This window comes from Saimiri boliviensis, chromosome 7, assembly GCF_048565385.1.
Source record: "Saimiri boliviensis isolate mSaiBol1 chromosome 7, mSaiBol1.pri, whole genome shotgun sequence".
In the NCBI taxonomy this organism is placed as follows: domain Eukaryota; kingdom Metazoa; phylum Chordata; class Mammalia; order Primates; family Cebidae; genus Saimiri; species Saimiri boliviensis.
The window spans coordinates 68,032,241-68,056,465 of NC_133455.1; the positions used below are offsets into that span (position 1 = coordinate 68,032,241).

Sequence of the window (24,225 nt, forward strand, 5' to 3'; positions counted from 1 at the left end):
TCTTAGAATACTTTTTGCCATTGGACTTGTTTACATTTGGAATACAGAGTGGTTGGAAATAAGGTATTGGTCTTTATCCGAAATAGCAAAAGAAGTTTAGCCTTTTCCTGGTTTCTGCCTTCCTCTGTTCTCATCCTTCTGCAAGGTGTAGAGGTGGCGTGAGACTACAGTGAGATCACATGTGCCTCTGACCCATTCCCTAGCTCCTCTCCAGCGGACGGTGCTGATGAGCAAGCAAGTGGGTGTCATCTGTCATCCCCCATTGCCAAAGGATCGGCATCTTGTGTCTTGGGTTTTGATGTGTTCATTCAAGGCCTTCATTATCCTGTGATTCTCATGTTAACAGATGTTCAGTTCTGCGAGCAAGTATGCTGCTCTCTCCGTTGATGGTGAAGATGAAAACGAGGGAGAAGATTATGCCGAATAGACCTCAACATCCTGTGCTTTCTCCTAATTTCTCTCCACCCTGGAACATTCGAGAGCAAATCAAACCTCTATCCAGACAAGACAAAATAAAACTCACCATCTCCTGGAGACCTTTCTTACCTTTTTTTTTTTAAATGGAATTCTTTTGCATGCTGCTGCAGCCTTTAAAGTATTGAAGTAACTGGAGAATCGCCAATATAGCCAGAGAGAAAGAGACTACAGCTTTTTGTGGAAAAGTTGTGGTGCGTTGTGTCACCATGCACTTGCCAGTGTGATTAGTGCCTAGGGGCCTCCATTGAGCAGAAATGGTAATGACAGTGATAAAACGTCTGGAATCTGGTTGGGCAGTAGGGGAGGGAGGTATAAGGAAAAGTATGAGATTTCTACCTTTCAGTTTTTATCCTGTTGTGGCATATATGAATTCTCAAACATTATCTGAATAAATTTTCCACTCTTGGAAAGGTAGATTTAGCCTCAAGTTGTTTTAGCTTCCAGGAGGCTGCCAGCCCCTCCTCATATTTAATTCTGAGTTTTGGGGGCCAGCCTAGGGGAAATTCCTTCGTTTTTTTTCTTTAACCCCCCAAGGGGGTAGTTGGGAGTGAGTCAATAGATCATAAAAAATAAGACTATTGGACCAAAATATGGGAAAATCGTGGTTTGAAAAACTGCTTTTGGGAGGTGATGAGTCATTTAGCACCAGGTAATAGGGAAAAATTGTGTGACCTCCAACAAACATGAATGGTTATTTCCTGGAGCCGGAAGCATTTGGGGGTCGTAATTCCCGGTACTTTTTGTGCCCTGGTTTTACCCTTTCTAAGCACTGTCCTTTTTGAAAATTCGAATATATCCACATTCTGTTGAAACCTTGACAGGATGTCACAAAGTTCTTCATGCTACTCTCAGCCTCCCAAAAAGCTGTCTCTAAGTCACAGGCGACCTCTTGGGCATTTTCTCTCAGCCATGGAGAGCTGTGAAAGGAAGATTCGCTGCTTTTCTCAAGCAAATCTTGATGTCTTTTGGTTCTCACTCCTTGTCTGCTCCTGATGCTTTGACCCCTTTTATAGATCAGAGTGCTCTAGAATAATGGATGATCTTGGATGATAAATAAAGGTGGATAAATAGGAACAGGGACAGTTAAATTGGGAGCGTTTCCTGCAATCTCGAGTCCCATCCGTCCCCCGCCCCCCTGCCCCACCACCACCACCACCACCACCACCAGGTTTCCTTCACTGAAAATGCCACACCAGTGCTTCCTGGATTTATGGGGTGGCCAGACCAATGTGTGTTTTTCTTTTTTTTTTTTTTTAAAGCTTCCCTTGAGAGAATAAATGGTAATGGAGAGAACTATTTAACAAGGTCCTGGTTTCTCTTGCAACACAGTAGCTAAACTTGCCTGCTTTTATGTGCAGTTTTGTAGGGATCAGCTTCGTAGACAGTATTAGCGGAGAAATGACACCCTGATCTTGGTTTGCAAGCCCTTCTCCTGTCAGCCCTAGATTAGGTCCTGTTCAGCCATTCGGGGGTGTTGGTTTATGCGTGCTGCAGCAGTGGGCATAATGAATATAATTTACCCAGTGGACAAAGGTGTGTACCAAGTGAATTTAAATAATTGGTGTGGATTGGCCAGTAGCTAAGAAGTGGGCTTTTAAAGATACTAAAGATTGAAAGGTTTTTTGTTTGTTTGTTTTTTTAAAGAAAAACCATTGATTGTGGATAACGAAAAGCTAGGGTTTGCCCTCTTCATGTCTACTCTCCTTTCAAATAGTTGTATCCAAAACGCTTTTTCCCTCTCCCCAACCTTGCCCCATTAAAATATAAACGGGGATTGGTTAATGTCCCTCTCCTGAATACATGTAAAATTTGTACAAAAATATCTTCTATGAAAATGATTTGTAATCTGTAGACTTATTACCTGGGAGATGTCTTGAGATGTAAAATCCCATCCTTTGGGTTGTGGGTTTTTTGTTTTCTCCAAATAAATCTGATCTTTAAAGTTCATTGTAATGCTGAAGTTCTTTATATACTCTGCAATCCGGTGGTTTTTACTGGAGTCCACTTGCTCCTCCTTCCCCCACCATCTCTGAAGTTTTCTTTCAGCATTGGAGACCATATTGTCCAAGATAAGACGGTGGAGTTACAAGGGAGTCTATTTCAGTGTTTTAATCAACGCCCCCTAGCTCCCCTCTGGCTTCCCCAGCCCTTTGGCCTGGTGTTCATTTTTTAATCACCTGGACTTGCCTGCAGTCTATTTCCTGTACGGTTTATTTTAATTAAGATGCGGGAACTCAATCTTCGTGTCCTTGGGGCGGTTCCCTCATAATCCCCCTCCCTTCAGCAATCTGGAGAGATGCTGCGCCCTTGAGTCACACCGCACTGGTGGACCAGAGATTCTGGTGACAGGCTGGTCTAGGTTACCAGAACAGAGGCCACTTTCTCTTAGTCATACTTCAGACTCAGTGGGAATTTTCCAAACAGCTAGGGACAGACTGGTCATTGTTGCAAGGCAGGAAAGGGGTTAGGACAGTGGCAGAGAATCCCTACTAAGGTCACAAGGAGGTGGAACGTAGAAAGGAGCCTGGGAAACCTCAGTAAACAATTCTGGGGATTTAAGAGCCAAGAGGAGGAAGGAGTTAACACAAATGGCATTTCCCAGCCAATTGGAGCAGTTGCTTTTCTATTTTCTGGCCAGTGCATTTATCTCTGTTCTCCAAAATTGGCAAAGTTGAGGGATATGAGACTCAGTGAGCTGTGATAATGTAAAGGCTTTTCAATGCGGCATTAGGTGCCCCTGTTGCCCAGGGTGTCCGGGGAACCTGCAAGGTAATGCTTGTTCACTGCCTCTCCACAGGAATCGGTTGCACTCACATTCTCGTCTTCTGTTTCAAGCCACTCTTAGCTGTGCAGTACTGAGGTCTAGGTAAATCATGGAAAGAAGAAACATACAAATAGGAAAGGCTTATTTAAAGAGATTTACGATGATTGTGTACAGAAAGGGTGGAGGAAGGCCCTGTGTCCCAAAAGGTACTTTAAAGATGAGTATGGCCAGGCACAGTGGCTCACACCTGTAATCCCAGCACTTTGGGAGGCTGAAGCAGGCAGATCACAAGGTCAGGAGTTCAAGACCAGCCTGGTCAATATGGTGAAACCCAGTCTGTACAACATACAAAAATCAGCCAGGCGTGGTGGTGCGCACCTATAGACCCGGTTATTTGGGAGGCTGAGGCAGAAGAATCGCTTGAACCCTGGAGGCAGAGGTTGCAGTGAGCCGCAATCACTGCACTCCAGCCTAGGCGACAGAGTGAGACTCCCATCTCAGAAAAAAAAAAAAAAAAACGTGTGTCAGCTGTGTGTGGTTGCTCATACCTGTAATCCCAGCACTTTGAGAGGATGAGGCAGGAGGATCGCTTGAGCCCAGGACTTTAGAGACCAGTCAAGTCAATACAGTGAAACCCTGTCTCTACAAAAAGAAAAATTAGCCATGCATGGTGTTATATGCCCATAGTCCCAGCTGCTTGGGAGGAAGGATCACTTGAATCCAGGAGGTCAAGGCTGCAGTGAGCTGTGATCGCACCACTGCACTCCAGCCTGGGCAACAGAGTAGGACTCTGTCAAAAAAAAAAAAAAAAAAAGTATGGATCCACCCAGAAGCGCAGCTGCAGAAATGGACTCAGGACTCGTTGCCAAATCTTGTAAATCCTGAACTACTAGACAAGTAGGGGAAAGTGCAGATGCAGCATCCTACTTCACAAGGGCCAACTTTAGGCTGGTTTGGTCCCATTTGTATCTGAGTCCACATTAGCCTAGTTTCTTCTAAACAGAATCAAGCAGTATACTCTGGATCCCAAGGCACTGAGGGTCCCAGTTTGTGCTGAGGGCGTCACCTCAAATGCTAAGCGAGCTCACAGCATCTGGTTTCACAGGAAGTGAGAGAGCTACGCATCTGCTCCTGGGAAGCATTATTTGTCAAATAAGCCTCGTTTCTCAGCAACCATGGTAGCCCCAAGGGCCACAAGTGAAGGGGGGGCTTGCCTTCCCTTACCCTCCCCCAAAAGAAATTTGGAAGAGACCGAGCTGAGCTGCTCCCCGCCCAGCTGCAGCAACCTCCAGCTTGGACAATAAAGCCTCTGTCCTCAGCCAGGAGATCCGCCTCTGGAGTTGGCTCTGCCCCTTCCCCCGCTCTTCCTGGTTCCCAGCACCCAAACCCTCTACTAGAGTTCTCCTGACCCAGTGGTCTCCAGCCAGGACAGCCCCACACCTTCAAATCCACTCCCTATACAGTCCCCGCACCCCAAGGATCTGAGCACACTTGGTTGCAGGCATGGGGTCACCCCAGACCATGGAAGAGGGGGTTCCACCTTCAATGCCAAGATGGACCACCCTCTGCATAGCCAAGGTAAGAAAACGTGTGGCGGGAGGTCAGGGGTGTTCCTGAAATTGTTTGACCTTTATTAACAACCTGGCTTCCTCCTCCATCCCTTCTCCTTCCTCCCTGAAGCTCCTGCTACTGTGAGCTGGAAATCAGGATGCCTGGCTGGCTCTGTGAACCACTCATTTTTGTTTCACGCCCACAGAGCTACCTCCTGCATCACTCCTCATTCTCAGCCTTTCTCGTCAGCTTCCTTCCTGCAGTCCCCTTCCCCACTATCCCCATGCTGCAAGTATGAATCCAGCCTGAGCTGGGAGTTCGGCCACCCATCTTGTGACCCTTTTCCAGTTCCTTGGAACCTCAAAAGTTCCTCCCATGGGCCTGCCAGGAAGGCAGCAAAACCAGCATGGGTGTGAGGTTCTAGCCCTTACCCCTCACCTCTCTGGGGTCCCATGAAGTTCCTCTGAGTCCCAATCTCTCTACTGGCAACTTTAGAGCTTAGGTAAAGGTACCCCACGGCACCCATTCCAGGGCCCAGCCAAAGACCCTAAGGAATGCTGGGAAAAGCAAGATGTTAAAAGAGCTGGTTGAAGGCTCCAAAGACATGAACACATTTCGTTATCTCACGTATGTCAACTACGTATCTTGCCAAAATACACAGGACAACCTCCAGCCCTGCCCTTTCACCGGGAGCCTCCAATCCCGGCTACTCTCCTCGGTATTCCCCCACCCCCACCTCTCCTGTCGCCAATCCCGTGACTCCCACTGCCCTAACCTCTGAACCTGCCTACTGGACACCAACTCAAGCAAGATCAGTAAGATCAATGCTACCCAGTCCCAACCATATCCACCCCCTCCTAATGCCAGTCTCTGGGTGTCGGGGGACACACACTCATCATGCACTGCTTCACTGACTCTTCTTCCCTGTCAGGTGCCCCACCCACTGGAAATGAGAACCAGTCTTCCCAGCCTTTGCCAAAAACAAGATGAGCACGGAAAGGACCCCGCTGAGATGAGACAAGAAGGGAAAGGAGGCCTTAGAGCCAGTGGTACTGGCCGCTTTGAGCAGGCACTGGGCATTGAGCCCTGGGCACTAGGTTCTCAGAATCCCAACGTCCTTTCCCCCGCCCCTTTTCATCATGGAAAATCCAGCGGGGAGGGTGAAGGAGGGAGAAAGTTTCAGGAAGTGCTCACTGCTAAAGGACGTTGGAGAATGTAGGAATGGCAATAGGTTCAGAGCTTCTAGGAAGACATCCCCTACCTTGTCCCTACCTTCCACCTTCCCCTCCAGGGTGGCACCACTCAAACCTGCTCTAGGGCCCATCCACTCCATTCCATGAAGTTCCTATCAAGTACCAGGCGCTGCAAAAGAAGGGAATGAGGTTAGACCACAGAAAGAACTTCCATCTCCACTTGGAAAGGCTGGACTCACGTTCAATGTAAGGAAGACCTTCTCAGAGGTCTGTGGAGTAAGAATGATGGTCCAGCTCTTTCAAAACAGGGCAAGGGCTGGGCACGGTGGCTCACGTCTGTAATCCCGGTACTCTGGAAGGCGGAGGCGGGGTAATCGCTTGAGCTCGAGTTGGAGACCAGCCCGGGCATGGCGAAACCCCGGCTCTACAGAAAACTAGTTGTGCATGGTGGCGCCCGTTTGCAGTCCCAACTACTCGGGAGGCCGAGGTGGGAGGATCGCTTGAGCCTGGGAGGCAGTGAGCGGAGATCGCGCCACTGCACTCCGGCCTGGGCGACAGAGAGAGACTCTTGTCTCAGTGAATGAATAAGGCAGGGCAGTGGATGGGATGGCTGGAGCTGCTTGCAGGTGGAGATGGGGGCTTGAGCCTGATGGAGAGGTCCTCAGCTGTGAATCCTTTGGGACCAGGGAAGGGTGTCCAGTGACTTAAGCCAAAAGTAACACCAGGTGGCTTCACCTGATTCAGGTGCCCGCCTGGGTAGGGGACGCTAGCACCACCACGCCAGGCCACGGGTGGTCCTCTCAGGTCAGGCCCAAGCCCAGACACACTCCTGTGGGGAGGGTGAGAGGCTGGCAGTCCCCTGTCCCCTGCTTCCTAGACCCTTCTGGACCTATGCCCACCGCTTCTTCTGCGTCTGTCTGGCTCGCGTGTTTCTTTTTGCCTGTGTCCCGCCGGGTCAGGCTCTCCCCGTCTCTGAGACTTTCCCGTCCCCGTGTCCTCCGCGGCCGTCTCTCTCCAATTCTCTTCCCCTCTCTTAGCCTCCTCCTGTCCCCAGCGTGTCCCCGGTGCGGCCCCGCCGGCCGGCTGTGCACCCTCTCTCCCCTCGGCTCTTTGTGAGTGAGGGTTCGCGGGAGAAGGTGGGGAGAAGAGGAGGCCGAGGGGCGGGGAGCGGGCGGAACGTGGGGATTGGAGCCGGGAGGGGGGAGGAGGACGAGGAGGAGGAGCGGGCGGCGGCGGGCGCGGGGCGCGGCGGGGCCGGGAGGGAGCCCAGCCGAGCGCGGCCGCCGGCTCCCGCCGCTGCCTCCTTCGCATCTGCTCGGCGCGGGCCCGGGCGGGATGGGCTGGCCCGGGGGCTCCCCCTGCTGCTGCCCCGCCCCGCCGCGCCCCCGCCCCGCCGGGCGCCCCCCGCAGGTGAGTGGCCGCGCCGCGCTGGGCGAGCGGCGGCCTCTGCGTCATGGCCGCGCGGGCAGTGCGAGGGGCGGGCGCCAGGGGGCGCCGGAGGTCGAGGGGGCGCGGGGCGCGGGGCGCGGCTCGGGGCTGGGGCTGGGGGCTCTGGCTGGCCGCGGCAAGTTGGGAGCAGCGGGAGGTCGGGGCAGTGACCAGGGGGCGGGGCGCGGCTTCGATCCTACTCGGTCGGGCCGCCACGCCTTCCAGCGCCCCGGGCGCACGGGGCCACACGCCGTGCCACACACGCAGGCCCGGGACCCGGCAGTAGCTGGCAGCGGCGCTGGGGCCCCGGCCTGGCTGGGTGCGGGCGAGCGTTTTCCTTTCTTACTTCGTATGTGGGACACTGAGGCCGTAAGCGGGCACAGAGGAGGCTGATTCGACTCGCCAGCCCCGCTCTGCGGCCCCCATCCTCCAGACCCCTGTGGGTACACCCCCAGAGCCACCGCCCTCCCTCGCTCCTTCCCTGGGCCTCACCCCTCCTCCGTGGCAGCCAGAGGAGGGGTGAGGCCCAGCCTCCCTTCCAACCACAGCTATTTCCAGGAAGGGGGGTGTGGGTGGAGGGGTTTCTCCAAACAAACCCACGACTTCGGAGAAAGAGGGGGCCCGCCTTGGGGAGAGGCTGACAGGCTCTGAAATGTTCCAGGCGGGAGGAGGGCGAGGGTCTAAGAGGGTCTGGTGATGCCTTCCCAACCCTCCCGGAGTGAGCTACTTTTTCCCTGCGGACTGGCTCATAGCGACGCCATCGCTGCCTCCCTTCCGAGGTGCGTGTGCCACAGGATGGGAGTACTCACAGGCACAGTGGAGCTGCACCACCCCACCCCTCACCGCATTCACTGTTTCGGCACCTCCTTGCTGGGGCTGGGTGGGGAGTGTGAGACCGGTGAAGGTCCGAGGATGCCTGGGGACCTGTTCCAGGTGAGGGGACTTTCAGCCCCTCTGGAGGCAGCAGGTGAGAGAAGCCTGCTGGAGGAATCCTATGTGGGGCCATGTGCCATAGGAGCAGAATTGGGGACTGGACAGAAAAAAGCCACCCCACCGATCACCTTGTCACACTGCCCCATCTCCCCCAAGCAGGGCTGGGGGCTGGACCAGGCCAGACCCGGTTGCCCACACTGGCCAGGGGCCTGGAATGTCCTGGGCCACAGCCAGGCTGGCAGGATAGGGGTGGGGTGCAGAGCCAGCGCTCCTCTCCAGTTACAGGCTGGGGGCCCAGGCCTGCCACACAAATGCCACCTTCTGGCCAAGGTATCCTGGGGACATACTTCTCGGCCTGCAGAGTTGGAGCTTCAAGGGAGAGGTCTCAGGCTAGGCCCAGCCCCCGTCAGGTCCTCAAAAGGGTCTCAAATGGGGACCCACAGCAGGCTTCACCCCAGAGAATGCAGGATTCTCCATCCTAGATAACTCATCCTGACAGGTATGAAGGAGCGGGAGGCAAGCTGAACAGACCCCATGGGAGACGCCAGGGCTGGGGGAGTTGCCTGAGTACTGGGACATTCAGTAAATACCAGGCAAATGAGAGGGGCACATTTGCACATTCTTTCAAATGACAGCTCCAACCAGTCCCAGAGGCTGCTGTCCAGGGCTTGGGGCTGAAGACTCCCAGGCCATTAACCCCTTAACTTTTAGGAAGATTACTCCCCGCTTTCTAAGGCCCCATCCACCTCCCTCCCTTGACTCCCAGGACAGGAAGTCGGCGTTGTTCCCAGGAGGGAGGCAGGAGGCCCATGGATGGGGGTGGAGTGTGTGTTGGGAGGGGAGCCTCCTGTCCAGTCCTCGGGCCCTGGGACAGCTGCTGAGGAAGGAGGGCAGACCTGGGAGAGCCATGAAGGTAGTACCCAGGCTTCGGGGCTGCGGCGGGGACAGGGTGCAGCCCTTGGGTGGAGAGCCCAAGTTGCAGGGCTGGCAAGAGGGCTAGGGGCCTGCAAAGTCATGTCTGAAATAAAGCCAGGGAATGGATGAGTAGGGGGGCACTGTGTCAGGAGCAGAGACTGGGGCTCTCAGGAGAAAGGCCTCAGATGCCTTCGGCTGCAGCAGGAGAATGGATTACTCCCCAAACCTGAGCAAAGCAGTCTTGTGGCTGGACCTTGGCCTTGCAAGGTGTATTGAGAGCAAAGGCGGATGCCTGCTTTCCTTTTTGTACTTCATAACCAGTGAAACTGAGGCAGGAAGCTGGCCCCCAGATCCATTTTTACCTGACCCTCAGGATGCACTCAGGAGCCTGGCCCGGCCAGCCTGTAGTAGTTCCCAGCTCCACTCCCTCCCCAGCGGAAGTCCCTCGAGAGCTTGAGAGTTCAGGCTGGAGCCTGGCTGGGACACAGTGTTCCCCACTTGTCCTTTAGCCCTGCCCTGAGACCAAAATTCTCACCCGGCCCCACCAGGGGCTGGATCTCAGCACCATGGATCCATGCAGATCTCTGGAGAGTGTAGTGTCCCAGGTGTGGGACAACTCCAGAGTTGGGGGGTGGGGGGAGTAAAAGATCATAGGCTGACACTCCCAGCAGGGTAGATCCTGGGAATCTGATCTCCTGGCCTCCCCCACATCCTCCCGCTCCACTTCCTGGAGCAGCGACCTGCCCCCTTCCCGCCTGCACTTCCCTCCACTTCCAGGGCCGGCCTTCTCCTCACACCAGCCAGACAGCCTACCCTCCGCCCAGGGGAAGCGGCTGCCTCCGCCAGGCCGCTTCCAGGAAGCCCCGGGCCAGGCCCCAACATTGTTCAGGCCCTGGGGCCAGCACCCTGGCCAGCCGAACACCATGAAGTCCAGCGGCCCCGTGGAGAGGCTGCTCAGAGCCCTGGGGAGGAGGGACAGCAGCCGGGCCACAAGCAGGGTAGGAGTGCCCACCGGCTGGGCAAAAGACGGGCAGGGGCGGAGGTGCGGGCAGTGGGGGAGGGGACCCGGAATCAGGCCAGGCCCTCTTCCCAATCTCAGCTTCCGCAGCCGTCTCCCCTGGCCCAGCAGCCCCTCCGGAGTGGCCAGGGCTGTAGTGTGAGAGTGTTTGGGTTAGAGTGGGTCCCGCTGTCTGTTCTGGCTCTTTTCTCACCTTCCCTGCTCTAGCCTGGGCCAACCCTAGGGGGTCCTGGCCCCCCAAACCTAAGCCTCAGATGCCTCACCGTAGGACTTCACCATGCACTATCCTGGAGTCCTAGAGCAGGCTAAGGGATCATCAGGCACCTTCCCTGGCCCGGAGAAGTTTGACGGAAATGGGGTGGAAGGGCGGCAAAAGAGAGAGAAGAGGGGGTCAGGAGTGCTTTGGAACTGGCGGTTTGCTTTCCACTGACAACAGCCATGTGTGTTGCTAACACCAACATGCTCCCAAGTGTCCTAGCGGGTCTCACAAAGGTGGTCCAGTCCAGAAGAGTTGCAGGGACAGTCAAGAGACCAGAGGTGCTGCCCACATCCTGATCACTCCCTTTCCCAACTTCCCGGCCTTGCCCCAGAAGCAGCAGCTCAGGGGCAACAACCTGAGATACTACTGTGATGGGTCCCGGGGAGGAGGACAGCAGGAGTCTGAACTCCAGAGGAGAATATGGGTAAAACAGAGGTGGCAAGGAGACAAGCTGTCCCCAGACAGAGGATGGGAGGAGTGAACCCACAGAGGGAGGGGAAGGCACTGAGATAGGTCTGGGCCGTAAGGGGCATCCCAGGCTCCTGCGTCACTGCACCTCTGGGTCAGGAGGGGCTGAAGAGGGAATCTGGTCCACTCTTTTCTCATTCAATGCCTTGAATCCCAAGTGCCAGGGAGCAGGGGGTTGGGGGAGAGCTCACAGCATCCAAAGGCAGCTAAACATCTCTCCCCAGTGACAGGCCTCTGTCTCTCCCTCCAGCATTACCACCCGCCTTACACAACTGCTGTCTGCTGCCTCAATGCACAATGAGTAAACATGTTGTTCTGACCGTGGGGGAGGAGGGTATGTCAGCTGCCTGGAGCGTGGGGACAGCGGGAGCTAGGGGAGCAGGACTGGCTCAGGCCACTCCTGCCGGCTCAGTCTGGTGCTGCAGGACTGATATACAACACGTATGTCTGGAACCCCCCTGCTAACTCTGCACACAGGTCTCCATGCGGGGAGGGCAAGACAGGAAGAGTAAGGGAGTACCCCTACCGCACCAGGGGGAAAGCTTGAGCATGTGGGCTTTCCACAGGGGCATCACACATCAGGGCCACGTGAGGGGCCCAAGTGATATCCTGGAGAGGAGCTGACCCAGCAAAGGTGACGCAAGGGGTCAGATTCCATGCACAGTTGAGGACAGGCCCCATGGCCGCCCTGAAGCAGCGGTGGCCAAGTGCGTCTTGCAAGTTTGAGGGCTTGATCTGGATGGGGGAAAGCAGTGCAGTGCTAAGGCGAGGCTCCTGCCAGTTCCGGAGATGGGGACGGGCCCACTGGGAACTCACAGCTCTGTTTGTCCCTCCTCCCTCAGCCTAGGAAAGCCGAGCCTCACAGCTTCCGGGAGAAGCTTTTCCGGAAGAAACCTCCAGTCTGTGCAGTATGTAAGGTGACCATCGATGGGACAGGCGTTTCGTGCAGAGGTGAGGCGCTGTCCTGTGACTCTGACCCTCCACTCAGTACCACTGTGCTGCACAACTCCAGCAGGCCAACTCACACGATCTCAAAAGTAATATGCTGCTCGATGGATTGGGCACAATGGCAGCTAAGAGGCAGCCACCGCTTGCTTCGGATGGCCCTGGATCCCCGTGACAGACATCCCCCACAACCCGTGTTCTCTACCACCTTCCCGTCCTGGCTTGTGACAGTGTCTTCCTTCCCTCTCTTCCTCGTCGCCTCCATCCCCACCCCAGAACGTTACCCCTGGCCTGGGCAGTGTACCCCACTGCCACACTCTTCCCTCAAACCCTAGCCCTGCTCCTTCGCCCCAGCCATCCCAGTCCTAGGGTCTGGTTCCAGGGTCTGGGAGATGTGGGAAGGCCATTCCTTCCACTGTGCCACAGGCCCCTGCTAACCCCTCTCCCCCTGTGCTTCCCCCAGTCTGCAAGGTGGCGACGCACAGAAAATGTGAAGCAAAGGTGGGTATCTGATTCTATCTGATAGGGGAAGAGGGGTCTGGAGTCCCTGCCTCCTCCCAAACAGGCTTCTCCAGCCACACTGGCATCAACCCTCCACCTCCACCCCTCTCACCATTGGGGAACCCCTCCTGGGTGGGAGGGGGTGCTGTACTGGGCCCTTTAAGAACCACCCTACTCCGCCTTCTGGAGGGCTGGCCAGCCCAGGCGGGTGGACAGCAAGACAGCGTTTGTCTTGGTGCTGTGCCCAGGCTGCAGCTGGCGAGAGAATGGGGGTGGGGAAGAGGAGGAGAATGAGGAGGAGGAAGGGTGGGGTGGGTTGTGGGGGGGAGCAGGATTTCAGAGACTGGGCAGCCGGATGGGCTGTGTCTTCCCTCTGGGGAAGGGTCCTCGAAATGCCTGGGCGGGTCTTGCCCTGGGTCCTGGAAAAACTGGGCCTTTCCAGGTATAAGCTGTAGATAGCACCCACTGTCCACTGGGGACCCAAGACAGCCCTATCTCTGAGGAGGTTCCCTGGTCCTTTCCTGCAGAGCAGGGGGAGGAGGGTCCCAGGGCCCTGGAGCTGACTTGGGGGAGCTGTGTGCCCAGGGGCGGGGTCTCCCGGTGAAAGAGGCCAGTGTCCGTCCCTGGCCATGGCCTGCCTGTGTGGCTCTATATATAACTCCTGCCCTGCAGCTGGATGAATGGGGGTCTGTGTGGGCCGGGGGCTGAGCGCCAAGAGCAACAAGTGGGGGGTCTGGGGGGTGGGGGACTGAGAGGCCAGAGGGGAGGCACCCTTAAATAGCGCAACCTCAGCTGGAGCCTGTGCCCATCCACTGAAGGCCCCTCCACCTTCCCCCTGAAGCTGAGGGGCCGCCCCATCCTCAAGCCCAGGAGAACCCTTCACCAAGAGCTCACTTCCTCACTCGGTCCCCTTCCAGGTGACTTCAGCCTGTCAGGCCTTGCCTCCTGCGGAGCTGGTAAGTGCACTCCGGGATGGGATGGGATGGGAAGGGAAGGGCAAGGAAACTGGCCATGGTGTCCAGAGGTCTAGTGGCTCCAGAGAGGGCCCCCAGGAGATGACCTTGAACTGAGTGCTATGAGTATTGCTCATCCTACCCCGAAGGAAAAAACTGAGTCCTCTTCCGATCTTGTGCCCTTGGGCCTGCTGGGGGTAGGACTCCTCTCCCCTTGCCCAATACAGCCTTCATGAGGACACTGACATTCCCTTCCACTGTCCCCAGGCCCACACTGGTCCTTGCCCCTGCCCTAACCACTCCCTTTTCCTCCCCTATCTCCCTCTAGCGGCGGAACACGGCCCCAGTCAGGCGCATAGAGCACCTGGTAAGGTGAAGGTGGAGGAGGTGGAGGAAGCAGGTAGCTTTGGGAGTAAAGATCTAGATTTCCTGAAGACAAAAGTGCATGGCTCAGGAGTGGGCGGTCTAGAGTAGGGGGGCACCCAAAGAGATGTCCAAACTCTCTGTTATCCACCAGGGATCCACCAAATCTCTGAACCACTCAAAGCAGCGCAGCACTCTGCCCAGGTAAGTGAGGGTGCTGGGGTGGTCCCACGTGACCCTTTTCCGCCGGCCACACACCTCAGCCCATGGCACTGACCCCCAACGAATCTCCCCGGGACAGCCCCTCCCCACCCCAAAACGGTATTCTCCCTCCGGACCCACCCACCCTCAGGACCCAGCAGGCCTCACCTGCTGCCCAACAGCCAGCCTTCCCATCACACTAGCCACCTCCAGGTGCCCCGCCCCTGTGTTCATGCATAGGCTCCTCCTCCCCAGGAGCTTCAGCCTGGACCCGCTCATGGAGCGGCGCTGGGACTTAGACCTCACCTACGTGACGGAACGCATCTTGGCCGCTGCCTTCCCCGCGCGGCCGGATGAACAGCGGCACCGGGGCCACCTGCGCGAGCTGGCCCACGTGCTGCAATCCAAGCACCGCGACAAATACCTGGTGAGGGGCGGGGCCACCGGGAGTCAGCCAATGAGAGGGCTATGAGGTCCAGATGGGCGAGGCTACCCACTGACGTCTGACGTCACCAGCGGAGGCGCGGCCTCCAGGGGGAGGGACCAAAGTGGTGGGGGCGGGGCCGGGGCCGGGGCCAGGAGCGGGGCCTGGGGTGGAACGGAGAATCCTGGAACGCTGGCGACTTGGCTGTGACTGGCTAGACCGGCCTTAGCCACCTTCTTATTTTATTTATTTATTTACTTTTCTTTTTTTACGGGGTCTCACTTTGTCGCCCAGGGTGGAGTCCAGTGGCGCGATCTCACCTCACTGCAACCACCGCCTCCTGGGCTCAAGCAATTCTCCCACCTCAGCCTCAGTAGCTAGGACTTCAGGCGCGCGCCACCACGTCCACCTATTTTTTGTTTTTTGTATCTTTTGTAAAGACGGGATTTTACCATGTTGGCCAGACTGGTCTTGGACTCCAGGGCTCAAGCGATCCACATCTGGCTAATTTTTTGTTATTTTTAGTAGAGATGAGGTTTTACCAACTTGGCCAGGCTGGTGTTGAACTCCTGACCTCAGGTGATCTGCCTGCTGTGGTTTCCCAAAGTGCTGGGATTAAAGGCGTGAGCCACCGCGCCCAGGCTGCACCTTATTTTAGAGGAAGATTTTTACTTAGGATCCACCTCCACCTTGTGCCTCGTTTCCCTGAGGTCACTCTGTCTAAAGCCCTCCCCCTTTATTTCAGCTCTTCAACCTTTCAGAGAAAAGGCATGACCTGACCCGCTTAAACCCCAAGGTATGAAAGAAATGGCCTGCCCAGCCATTAAAACAAGCCACCCCCAACCCAGAAGTCCCCAGCTCCCTAGTTATTAATAGTAGCAATTGGCTTCTACTTCACTATTAAGCACTTTCCCACCCTCCTATGACATATTACTGGAGACACCCCAAAACGTGGTGCAGCAGGCATCAGCCCATTGTATGGATAAGGAAAGTGCTGAGGCTATTGAGTGCTGGCAACCAGCAGACCCCCAACCTTGCCCTAGGACACCTATGCCCTGCCCTCTTTCCACCCCACCCATCTCTCTCTGTTGGTGACTCCCAGCCCCAGTTGCACCCCTGCCCTCTCCCCAGGTTCAAGACTTTGGTTGGCCTGAGCTGCATGCTCCACCCCTGGACAAGCTGTGCTCCATCTGCAAAGCCATGGAGACATGGCTCAGTGCTGACCCACAGCACGTGGTCGTGCTATACTGCAAGGTGGGGTTAGGGTTAGGGTTGGGGTTGGGGATGGGCCAACCCCACTGCCAAGTGGGCCAGGACCTCGGGTTCCCAGGTGCCCGGAGTCTCCAGGGTCTGTCAGCCTGGAGCCCCCAAGACCTTCATCCCTGTCTCTGTCTCTCAGGGAAGCAAGGGCAAGCTTGGAGTCATCGTTTCTGCCTACATGCACTACAGCAAGATCTCTGCAGGGTGAGGCTCCCGGTGCCGGAGTAGCCCCTTCCCCAATGGCCCTTTCTCCAGCTGGCACCTTAGGAACCCCCTCCCCTGGAGCCCACCTCTTCATTGAGAGAGCTCTTTGCTGTCAACTTAGCATTTCCACCTTCCTTGTATCACTTGTACTGCAACACAGTCTGCAGCAGATGGTCTGTAAAGTTTCCTGGGGTAGCCGTAACAAAGCGCCACAAACAGGGTGGTGTAAAACAGTGGAAATGTATTGTCTCGCAGTTCTGGAGGCCAGAAGCCCCAAACCAAGCCGTCAGCAGGGCCGTGCTCCCTCTGAGACTCAGGATAGAATCCTTCCTTGTCTCTTTCCAGCTTCTGGTGGTGGCCAGCAAGCCTTGGCATTCCTTGGCTTGCAGACACATCACTCTCATCTCTGCCTCCAATATCACTGTTCTCCCTGTGCGTCTCTGTCTGTGTCTCTTCCTCTCTTCTTATAAGGACACCAATCATATTGGATTAAGGGTCCACCCTCCTTCAGTATGATCTCATCTTAACTAATTATGTCTGCAGCGGCCCTATTTGCAAATAAGGTCACATTCTGAGGTACATGTCTTTTGGAGGGATATAATTCAACCCATAAGGTGGTCTTACTGCCCCACTTTACAGATGAGAAAACTAAAGTTCAGGGAACAATTGCCTGAGGCCCAACAATTAGTAAAGTGACTGTATGTGGTGCTTCGAGTTCTCTTTACCACCACTCTGGGCTTCCTCTAGACTTAGGGGATCATATCTCTCTTCCCTCCCCTGGGGCATAGGGATGGGAGGCCAGGATGGAGACTAGTCCCTAATACCCTACCCCGGCCTTGGTGTCCTCAGGGCGGACCAGGCACTGGCGACTCTTACCATGCGGAAGTTCTGCGAGGACAAGGTGGCCACAGAACTACAGCCCTCCCAGCGTCGGTGAGCAGCGGGGTAGGGATGGGCTGCAGAAGCAGCTCCCTCCATGGCTACCAAGGCCACCAAGGCCAAGACTCTCCTATTCATGCAGCACACCTTAACTGAGTGTGCCAGGTGCTGTGCCAGGTGCTGAGAGTTCAAAGTGGACAAAGCCCCTGCTCTCATGGCGCTTACATGCAAGTAGGGTGGAAGGCCATAAACCTGGGAATAAACAGATGAGGACTCCGTCATAAAGAACCCGAAGGACAGTCAGGTCCTGCCATCATGGAGTGAAGCAGAGATCTGGGGGAAGAGCTTTAGAGGCAGAGGGAGCAAAAGGGATTGAGGTTAGATGCAAGGAAGAACTTTCCGCTCACCTGGAAGATGGGAAGGCAGTGCTAAGGAGAAGGGCCAGACTTCTAAGGGTGGATGGCTGAAATGATACAAGGTGACCCCCTAGAGGGAGGGGCTTATGTTCTCCTCAACACACCCTCCACCAGATACATCAGCTATTTCAGTGGGCTGCTCTCCGGCTCCATCAGAATGAACAGCAGCCCTCTCTTCCTGCACTATGTGCTCATCCCCATGCTGCCAGCCTTTGAACCCGGCACCGGTGAGTCCGCCTGAGATGTACTCCCTAGGGAGAGCTATCCTCCCCGCCTTTGCACTCAGCACCCCTCACGTGCCTTTTCCTCTGCCCCTCCAGGCTTCCAGCCGTTCCTGAAAATCTACCAGTCCATGCAGCTTGTCTACACATCAGGAGTCTAGTGAGTGCTCTTTTCCCAAGCCCCTGACCCCTCATGGCCAGGGCACCTCTTGCTCCCTGGATTCCTGCTTCTCCAGCATCCCCAGACACCTGGGCAGGGCTCAGTCTCTGGTCTGCTGGCTCCTCTGGAGTATGCATAGCCGCCTCTGCACACAGGAGCCTCTCCATCTCTGCCCACAGTCTCCCCTCTCTCCCCACAGTCACATTGCAGGCCCTGGTCCCCAGCAGCTTTGCATCAGCCTGGAGCCAGCCCTCCTCCTCAAAGGCGATGTCATGGTAAGAGTCCTGGAGAGGGGGCAGGTGGTGGTGGTGTAGCTGCCCAGTCACCAATACGAGACAGATCGGAGAGCGAGTGGGGAGATCACCTTGAGATGGAGGCAGGGCAGAAGCTGTGACCCGGCAGTCCCCAGGCTGGAAGCGCAGAAGAGGACATGAGGCCTGACCCCCAGCCTCCCGCCTTTCCCCAGGTAACATGCTATCACAAGGGTGGCCGGGGCACAGACCGGACTCTCGTGTTCCGAGTCCAGTTCCACACCTGCACCATCCACGGACCACAGCTCACTTTCTCCAAGGACCAGCTGGATGAGGCCTGGACTGGTGAGTCCAAAACAAGTGGCCTGGGGCTGGAGCCCCAGGTGGCAGGCGGGCAGGTGGCAGGCGGGCAGTGGAGCGTGGTATGGGCCAGGGGCTGGCTCTTCACTGTCCGCTCCCCATAGATGAGAGGTTCCCCTTCCAAGCCTCTGTGGAGTTTGTCTTCTCCTCCAGCCCCGAGAAGACCAAAGGTAAGAGCAGGGGCATGGGCTGGGGACTGAGGGCTCCCTCTCCCCTGCCCCCCAACACTCGAGTGGCCCTCCACAGGCAGCACTCCACGGAACGACCCCTCGGTCTCTGTTGACTACAACACCACTGAGCCGGCTGTGCGCTGGGACTCCTATGAGAACTTCAACCAGCACCACGAGGACAGTGTGGATAGTACGTAGGGCAGCCTGCAGGGTGGGAGGTCCAGGGTTGTGGCGGGAGCCTGGGGGGCGGTACCAGGGAGAAGCACACTCCCTCCTCCCCAGGCATAGCCTACTCCTGAGAGACACCCTGGGGTGGGGGCGGGATGTGGGGAAGGTATCTCTAGTGCCATCCCACCCTCTCATGAACTCTCTCTCTCCTTCCCTTTTCCCCACTTGCCCTCCCTCCCTGATCCTCTCCCCTACTCAGGCTCCCTGACCCACACCCGGGGTCCCCTGGATGGCAGTCCTTATGCCCAGGTGCAGCGGCCCCCCCGCCAGACCCCACCGGCACCCTCTCCAGAGCCTCCCCCACCCCCCATGCTCTCTGTCAGCAGCGACTCGGGCCATTCCTCCACGCTGACCACAGAGCCGGCTGCTGAGTCCCCTGGCCGGCCGCCCCCTACGGCTGCAGAACGGCAGGAGCTGGATCGCCTCCTAGGAGGTTGCGGAGTGGCCAGTGGGGGCCGAGGGGCTGGGCGCGAGACGGCTATCCTAGATGATGAAGAGCAGCCCCCTGTGGGTGGAGGTCCCCACCTTGGAGTGTATCCAGGCCCCAGGCCTGGCCTCATCCGCCACTGCTCCTGCCGCCAGGGCTACCGGGAGCCCTGCGGGGTCCCCAATGGGGGCTACTACCGGCCAGAGGGAACCCTGGAGAGGAGGCGGCTGGCTTATGGAGGCTATGAGGGATCCCCCCAGGGCTACGTCGAGGCCTCGATGGAGAAGAGGCGCCTCTGCCGATCGCTGTCGGAGGGGCCGTACCCCTACCCACCTGAGCTGGGAAAACCAGCCACTGGGGACTTTGGCTACCGTGCCCCAGGCTACCGGGAGGTGGTCATCCTGGAGGACCCGGCACTACCCACCCTATACCCATGCCCAGCCTGTGAGGAAAAGCTGGCGCTGCCTACAGCAGCCTTGTATGGACTGCGGCTGGAAAGGGAGGCAGGAGAAGGGTGGGCGAGTGAGTCTGGAAAGCCCCTCCTGCACCCAGTGCGGCCTGGGCACCCGCTGCCTCTGCTCTTGCCTGCCTGTGGGCATCACCATGCCCCGATGCCTGACTACAGCTGCCTGAAGCCATCCAAGGCAGGCGAGGAAGGGCACGAGGGCTGCTCCTACGCCATGTTCCCCGAAGGCAGGTATGGGCATCCAGGGTACCCTGCCCTGGTGACATACAGCTATGGAGGAGCAGTTCCCAGTTACTGCCCAGCATATGGCCGAGTGCCTCATAGCTGTGGCTCTCCAGGAGAGGGCAGAGGGTATCCCAGCCCTGGTGCCCACTCCCCACGGGCTGGCTCCATTTCCCCGGGCAGCCCGCCCTATCCACAATCTAGGAAGCTGAGCTACGAGATCCCTACGGAGGAGGGAGGGGACAGGTACCCACTACCTGGGCACCTGGCCTCAGCAGGACCCTTGGCATCTGCAGGTGAGGGGTACCAGAGTGCAGAGTGCCCAGGGCAGAGGAGGGTTCTGGAAGATGGTGGGGAAGACAAGGGAAAACGGTGAGAAATAACTAAGCCAGACAGAAGAGCCCCATCCTGCTCACAGCCCACCTCCCCTTCACTGCAGAGTCGCCAGAGCCGGTGTCCTGGAGGGAGGGCCCCAGTGGGCACAGCACACTGCCTCGGTCTCCCCGAGATGCCCCATGCAGTGCCTCGTCAGAGTTGTCTGGTCCCTCCATGCCTCTGCACACCAGCAGCCCAGTGCAGGGCAAGGAAAGGTATGCAGAGGGCCAGGGTGCTCAGGCACTTCCTTGTACAAGCAGTTGATGAAGGCGGGTGGGGTGGGAGCAGCCACAGTGGGGCCTCTGTTGACCATCTGTCCTTCCACCCTACAGCACCCGGCGACAGGACACTAGGTCCCCCACCGCAGCACCCACTCAGAGACTCAGTCCTGGCGAGGCCTTGCCCCCCGTTTCCCAGGCAGGCACCGGAAAGGCCCCTGAGCTGCCATCAGGAAGTAGGCCTGAGCCTCCAGCCCCTAGCCCCTTCTCTCCGACCTCCCCTCCCAGCTCGCCCAGTGACTGGCCTCAGGAAAGGAGCTCAGGGGGCCACTCAGATGGTGCCAGTCCTCGGAGCCCTGTGCCCACCACACTGCCTGGCCTCCGCCACACCCCCTGGCAGGGCCCTCGAGGCCCCCCAGACAGCCCAGATGGGTCCCCCCTCACTCCTGTGCCTTCCCAGATGCCCTGGCTTGTGGCCAGCCCAGAGCCGCCTCAGAGCTCACCCACACCTGCCTTCCCCCTGGCTGCCTCCTATGAGACCAGTGGCCTTACCCAGCCCCCACTTCCTGAGAAACGCCACCTGCCTGGGCCGGGGCAACAGCCAGGACACTGGGGCCCAGAGCAGGCATCGTCACCAGCCAGAGGCACTAGTCACCATGTCACCTTCGCACCTCTACTCCCGGATAATGTCCCCCAACCCGCAGGTATAAAGGCCTTGAGGGGGTTGGGGTTACCTTGAGAGAACTCCTTCTTCCCGATGGAGCATGGATGGGGGCCCCGGCCACCCTGGGGTCTGAACTCACTCCTTCCCTGTCCTAGAGCCTCCTGCGCAAGAGAGCCAAAGCAATGTCAAGTTTGTCCAGGATACATCCAAGTTCTGGTACAAGCCACACCTGTCCCGTGACCAAGGTGAGAAGCCAACTCCCCCCACCTCCCCCACCCTTCATCCCTCCCTCCAGGGCATCTGTCCCGGCTTTAAGTACCATCCTGTAAAAGCCCTTGGCTCCTCCTGTCTCAGCAGTGTTTACTCTTGGCTGAGACTTTACCAGCAGGTGACTCTGGGCTTTGGATCAAGGCAGTGAGACCCAACAGTGTCAAAGCCCCTGTGAACTCTAAAGCCCTGTCCTCAGACTCTTACCACTACCACAGCTGTCAGGGCAAAAGAGACCCATGGAGCTTGTCAGCAGAGGAGCAGAGCTGCACGGGGCTCAGTCCGCCCTGCGAAAACTTCTCCTCCCCATACTCCTCACCCTACAGCCATCGCCCTGCTGAAGGACAAGGACCCTGGGGCCTTCCTGATCAGGGACAGTCATTCATTCCAAGGAGCTTACGGGCTGGCCCTCAAGGTGGCCACACCGCCCCCCAGCGCCCAGCCCTGGAAAGGTACAGAATGCCCAAACCTGAGTGGGGTTGGGGGGAAGTGCGGGGGAGGTGCCAGAGGCAAGGTGACGGCGGAGTGGGTGTGCCGGTCTTGCTGCTGTGGAGGGGACAGGGAGAGGCGGAAAAGACCTCAGCTGCTGGGGAAAGAATCCCATTAGGGAAGAAGTTGGAACCTGGAATCCTGAAGTCGCAATCTTTCCCTCCCCTCCCTTCAGGGGACCCCTTGGAACAGCTGGTCCGCCATTTCCTCATTGAGACTGGGCCCAAAGGGGTGAAGATCAAGGGCTGTCCCAGTGAGCCCTACTTTGGTGAGAAGCAGGAGCCTGGGGAAGGCTACATTGGGTTGGTTTAGGGCGACGCCAAGGGATCTCAGGAGGACGGAAGGGAAAGCCAGGGCACCCTGGACATTCCTCAGGACATTCCCGCCTCCTCCCCCACAGGCAGCCTTTCCGCCTTGGTCTCCCAGCACTCCATCTCCCCCATCTCCCTGCCCTGCTGCCTGCACATCCCCAGCAAAGGTGGGTGTCTGGTCATCTGTCCTCCCCACCTCTCCCCACCCCCTGCAGCCAAAGCAGAATCCAGAGGTCCTGGCTCCTCACCTGCTCTTGGGGTGGCAGAGGGGAGTGCTCCAGCCTGGGGAATGCTCTGCCTTCTGAGCCTCTCTGTTGGTTCTCATTGCCCTCAGATCCTCTGGAAGAGACCCCAGAGGCTCCAGTGCCCACCAACATGAGCACAGCGGCAGACCTCCTTCGTCAGGGTGCCGGTAGAGACTTCCCCTCCGCTCCCCTCCCTCTCCCTGGGCACCATGGGGGCACTGTGGATTTGGGCCATGGGGCACTGAAAGGCCTTGAGGTGGGTAGGCCCTGGCCAACCCAGGAAGGCAGGGGAGCCCCATACTGGTAGGGATGAGGAATTGGGTCCTCAGCCTAGGTTCTCAAAGTCTCATGAACAAGAGGATCATGGGTAGTGGCAGGGAGAAATTTGTTAGAATGCAGATTCTCAGGCTTTGCTGCCTCGCTTCTGACCATAGATCTGGTAGAGTTGTGGAATCTGCCTTTTTAACAAGTCACCTATGTGACTGTAAAGCATGTGACAGCAGTAGCTGGGGAATGTGCAAGAGTTGGTGGGGGTGGCTAGGGGATGGGCACTCCCTTCCGACCCACTCCCTGCCCCTGTAGCCTGCAGCGTGCTCTACCTGACCTCAGTGGAGACAGAGTCACTGACGGGCCCCCAAGCCGTGGCCCGGGCCAGCTCTGCAGCTCTGAGCTGCAGCCCCCGCCCAACACCAGCTGTTGTCCACTTCAAGGTGTCAGCCCAGGGCATTACACTGACGGACAACCAAAGAAAGTATGTGTACTCAGCCCCTGTGGACGCCCATGCTGAAGGCCCCTGGGGGCCCCTGTTGCTGAGTGTGACCTTCCCGACCCTCCTCCTTGCAGGCTATTCTTTCGCCGCCATTATCCAGTGAACAGCATCACCTTCTCCAGCACTGACCCTCAGGACCGGAGGTGACCCTCCCTCTAAACCCTTTGCCCCAAAGCCCCCTGGTCCCACCAGGTCCCAGCCCCAGCCCCCCTTCAGCAGCTGTCCCCTGGGGTGTGCATCTTCACAGTTCTTCTCCTTCTGCAGATGGACCAACCCAGATGGGACCACCTCCAAGTAAGCCTCCCCACGAGTTCAGCCTCTGCCCTCCAAGGGACCAGGGCACCTCCGTCCTGTCAACGCTGGCATTTGATTCGTCTCACCAAGGCCAGCTACACTCCCGTGTGGAAGGAATATTAAGCCCCCTCCCCACCCTTTGTCACCCTAGGATCTTTGGTTTTGTGGCCAAGAAGCCGGGAAGCCCCTGGGAGAATGTGTGTCACCTCTTTGCAGAGCTTGACCCAGATCAGCCTGCTGGCGCCATTGTCACCTTTATCACCAAAGTTCTACTGGGCCAGAGAAAATGAAGGAAGGCCACAAGCTCAGAGCCCACATCAACACTGCACCACTCCCAGCATCCCACAGCCCTCACTTCCCCTGGCCTGGACCCAGGAGCCCCAGGAGCCGGCACCCGCCCTTAGGAATGAGGAGTGAGCATTAGGCCTGGGACGTTGTTCTCCTTCCCCGCCCCCAGCCTGCTAAGTGAAGTAGAGGGCCCACAAGATGACCTTGCATGTGAGCAGATGGCAGAGACGGGTGTGTGAGGGGTGAGGAGGCATTAGCAGTTGAGCCCAGGAGGAGATCAGGACAGCCCCACCTGCAGGAGACCGTCAGCCCTCCAGGGGGCTCAGGCCCTGCCAGTTCCACCCAGCTGCAGGTCGCAGCATGGTGGGGAGAGGGGAGAGGGGAGAGGGAAGAGGGGTGGGGAGCAAGTCACTGCCTTCCCCTCTAAGCAGAGATTCAGAATAGGATCACATGAATAGGGGAAAAAAAAAGAGAGTCTATTTTTGTCTAATAATAAAGAATTTCTATAAACTTTAACCGAAATTGGAGTCAACCCTTATTTACAGGAAGGTCAAACGCTCATCTCCCAGGGGACGTATCTGTACTTCCTGGGACATCCCAGGGACCAGGCCTCTAGCCAGGTCCATGGAACATATGATTCCCATCTGC

The 24,225-nt window shown here is 57.2% G+C and overlaps 2 protein-coding genes and 1 long non-coding RNA gene across 17 annotated transcripts in view; 2 read left to right on the forward strand and 1 right to left on the reverse strand.

The window, feature by feature from the left end:
- The window catches only part of EIF4B (eukaryotic translation initiation factor 4B), a 37,456-nt gene extending 35,032 nt beyond the window's left edge, over positions 1 to 2,424 (forward strand). For all 5 annotated transcript variants that reach the window (XM_010349857.3, XM_010349853.3, XM_010349854.3 and 2 more), the window contains exon 15: positions 347 to 2,424. In XM_010349857.3, coding sequence (XP_010348159.1) covers positions 347 to 427 — 81 coding nt within the window. In that variant the 3' untranslated portion in view covers positions 428 to 2,424. The remainder of the gene's footprint in view (positions 1 to 346) is intronic.
- Positions 1,712 to 4,577, reverse strand: LOC141585120 (uncharacterized). The gene is made up of 2 exons (XR_012518445.1): positions 3,790 to 4,577; positions 1,712 to 3,339 (listed from the first exon to the last, which is right to left on the reverse strand). It is a non-coding gene; the product is annotated as an uncharacterized LOC141585120 (long non-coding RNA).
- A 160-nt stretch (positions 4,578 to 4,737) lies between these two features.
- TNS2 (tensin 2) lies at positions 4,738 to 24,093 on the forward strand. Of its 11 annotated transcripts, none has more exons than XM_074402667.1 (29): positions 4,738 to 4,819; positions 11,849 to 11,957; positions 12,415 to 12,452; positions 13,370 to 13,408; positions 13,734 to 13,772; positions 13,923 to 13,972; positions 14,225 to 14,396; positions 15,139 to 15,189; positions 15,525 to 15,647; positions 15,793 to 15,857; positions 16,707 to 16,790; positions 17,267 to 17,379; positions 17,473 to 17,533; positions 17,733 to 17,808; positions 18,000 to 18,129; positions 18,249 to 18,314; positions 18,391 to 18,504; positions 18,742 to 19,953; positions 20,097 to 20,247; positions 20,365 to 20,954; positions 21,070 to 21,159; positions 21,508 to 21,633; positions 21,846 to 21,938; positions 22,071 to 22,148; positions 22,316 to 22,393; positions 22,809 to 22,977; positions 23,070 to 23,138; positions 23,260 to 23,289; positions 23,441 to 24,093. In XM_074402667.1, the coding sequence occupies exons 1-29, from the start codon at positions 4,745 to 4,747 to the stop codon at positions 23,577 to 23,579; spliced, it is 4,230 nt and encodes a 1,409-aa protein (XP_074258768.1). In that variant the 5' UTR covers positions 4,738 to 4,744; the 3' UTR covers positions 23,580 to 24,093. The 11 variants fall into 11 exon arrangements, with proteins under 11 accessions (XP_074258768.1, XP_039327576.2, XP_074258772.1 ...); XM_039471642.2 differs by lacking the exon at positions 4,738 to 4,819 and adding an exon at positions 7,253 to 7,395; XM_074402671.1 differs by lacking the exon at positions 4,738 to 4,819 and adding an exon at positions 7,966 to 8,845.
- Positions 24,094 to 24,225: the final 132 nt, after the last annotated feature.

What these genes read in the sequence shown, in the direction of transcription:
- TNS2 (XM_074402665.1), top strand. Translation starts at nt 8,975, where the DNA reads ATGACAGCTCCAACCAGTCCCAGAGGCTGCTGTCCAGGGCTTGGGGCT. An exon ending in CAGCGCAGCACTCTGCCCAG is followed by an intron (nt 13,973 to 14,224) that starts GTAAGTGAGGGT and finishes CCTCCTCCCCAG; the next exon opens with GAGCTTCAGCCTGGACCCGC. An exon ending in TCCCAGTGAGCCCTACTTTG is followed by an intron (nt 21,939 to 22,070) that starts GTGAGAAGCAGG and finishes CCTCCCCCACAG; the next exon opens with GCAGCCTTTCCGCCTTGGTC.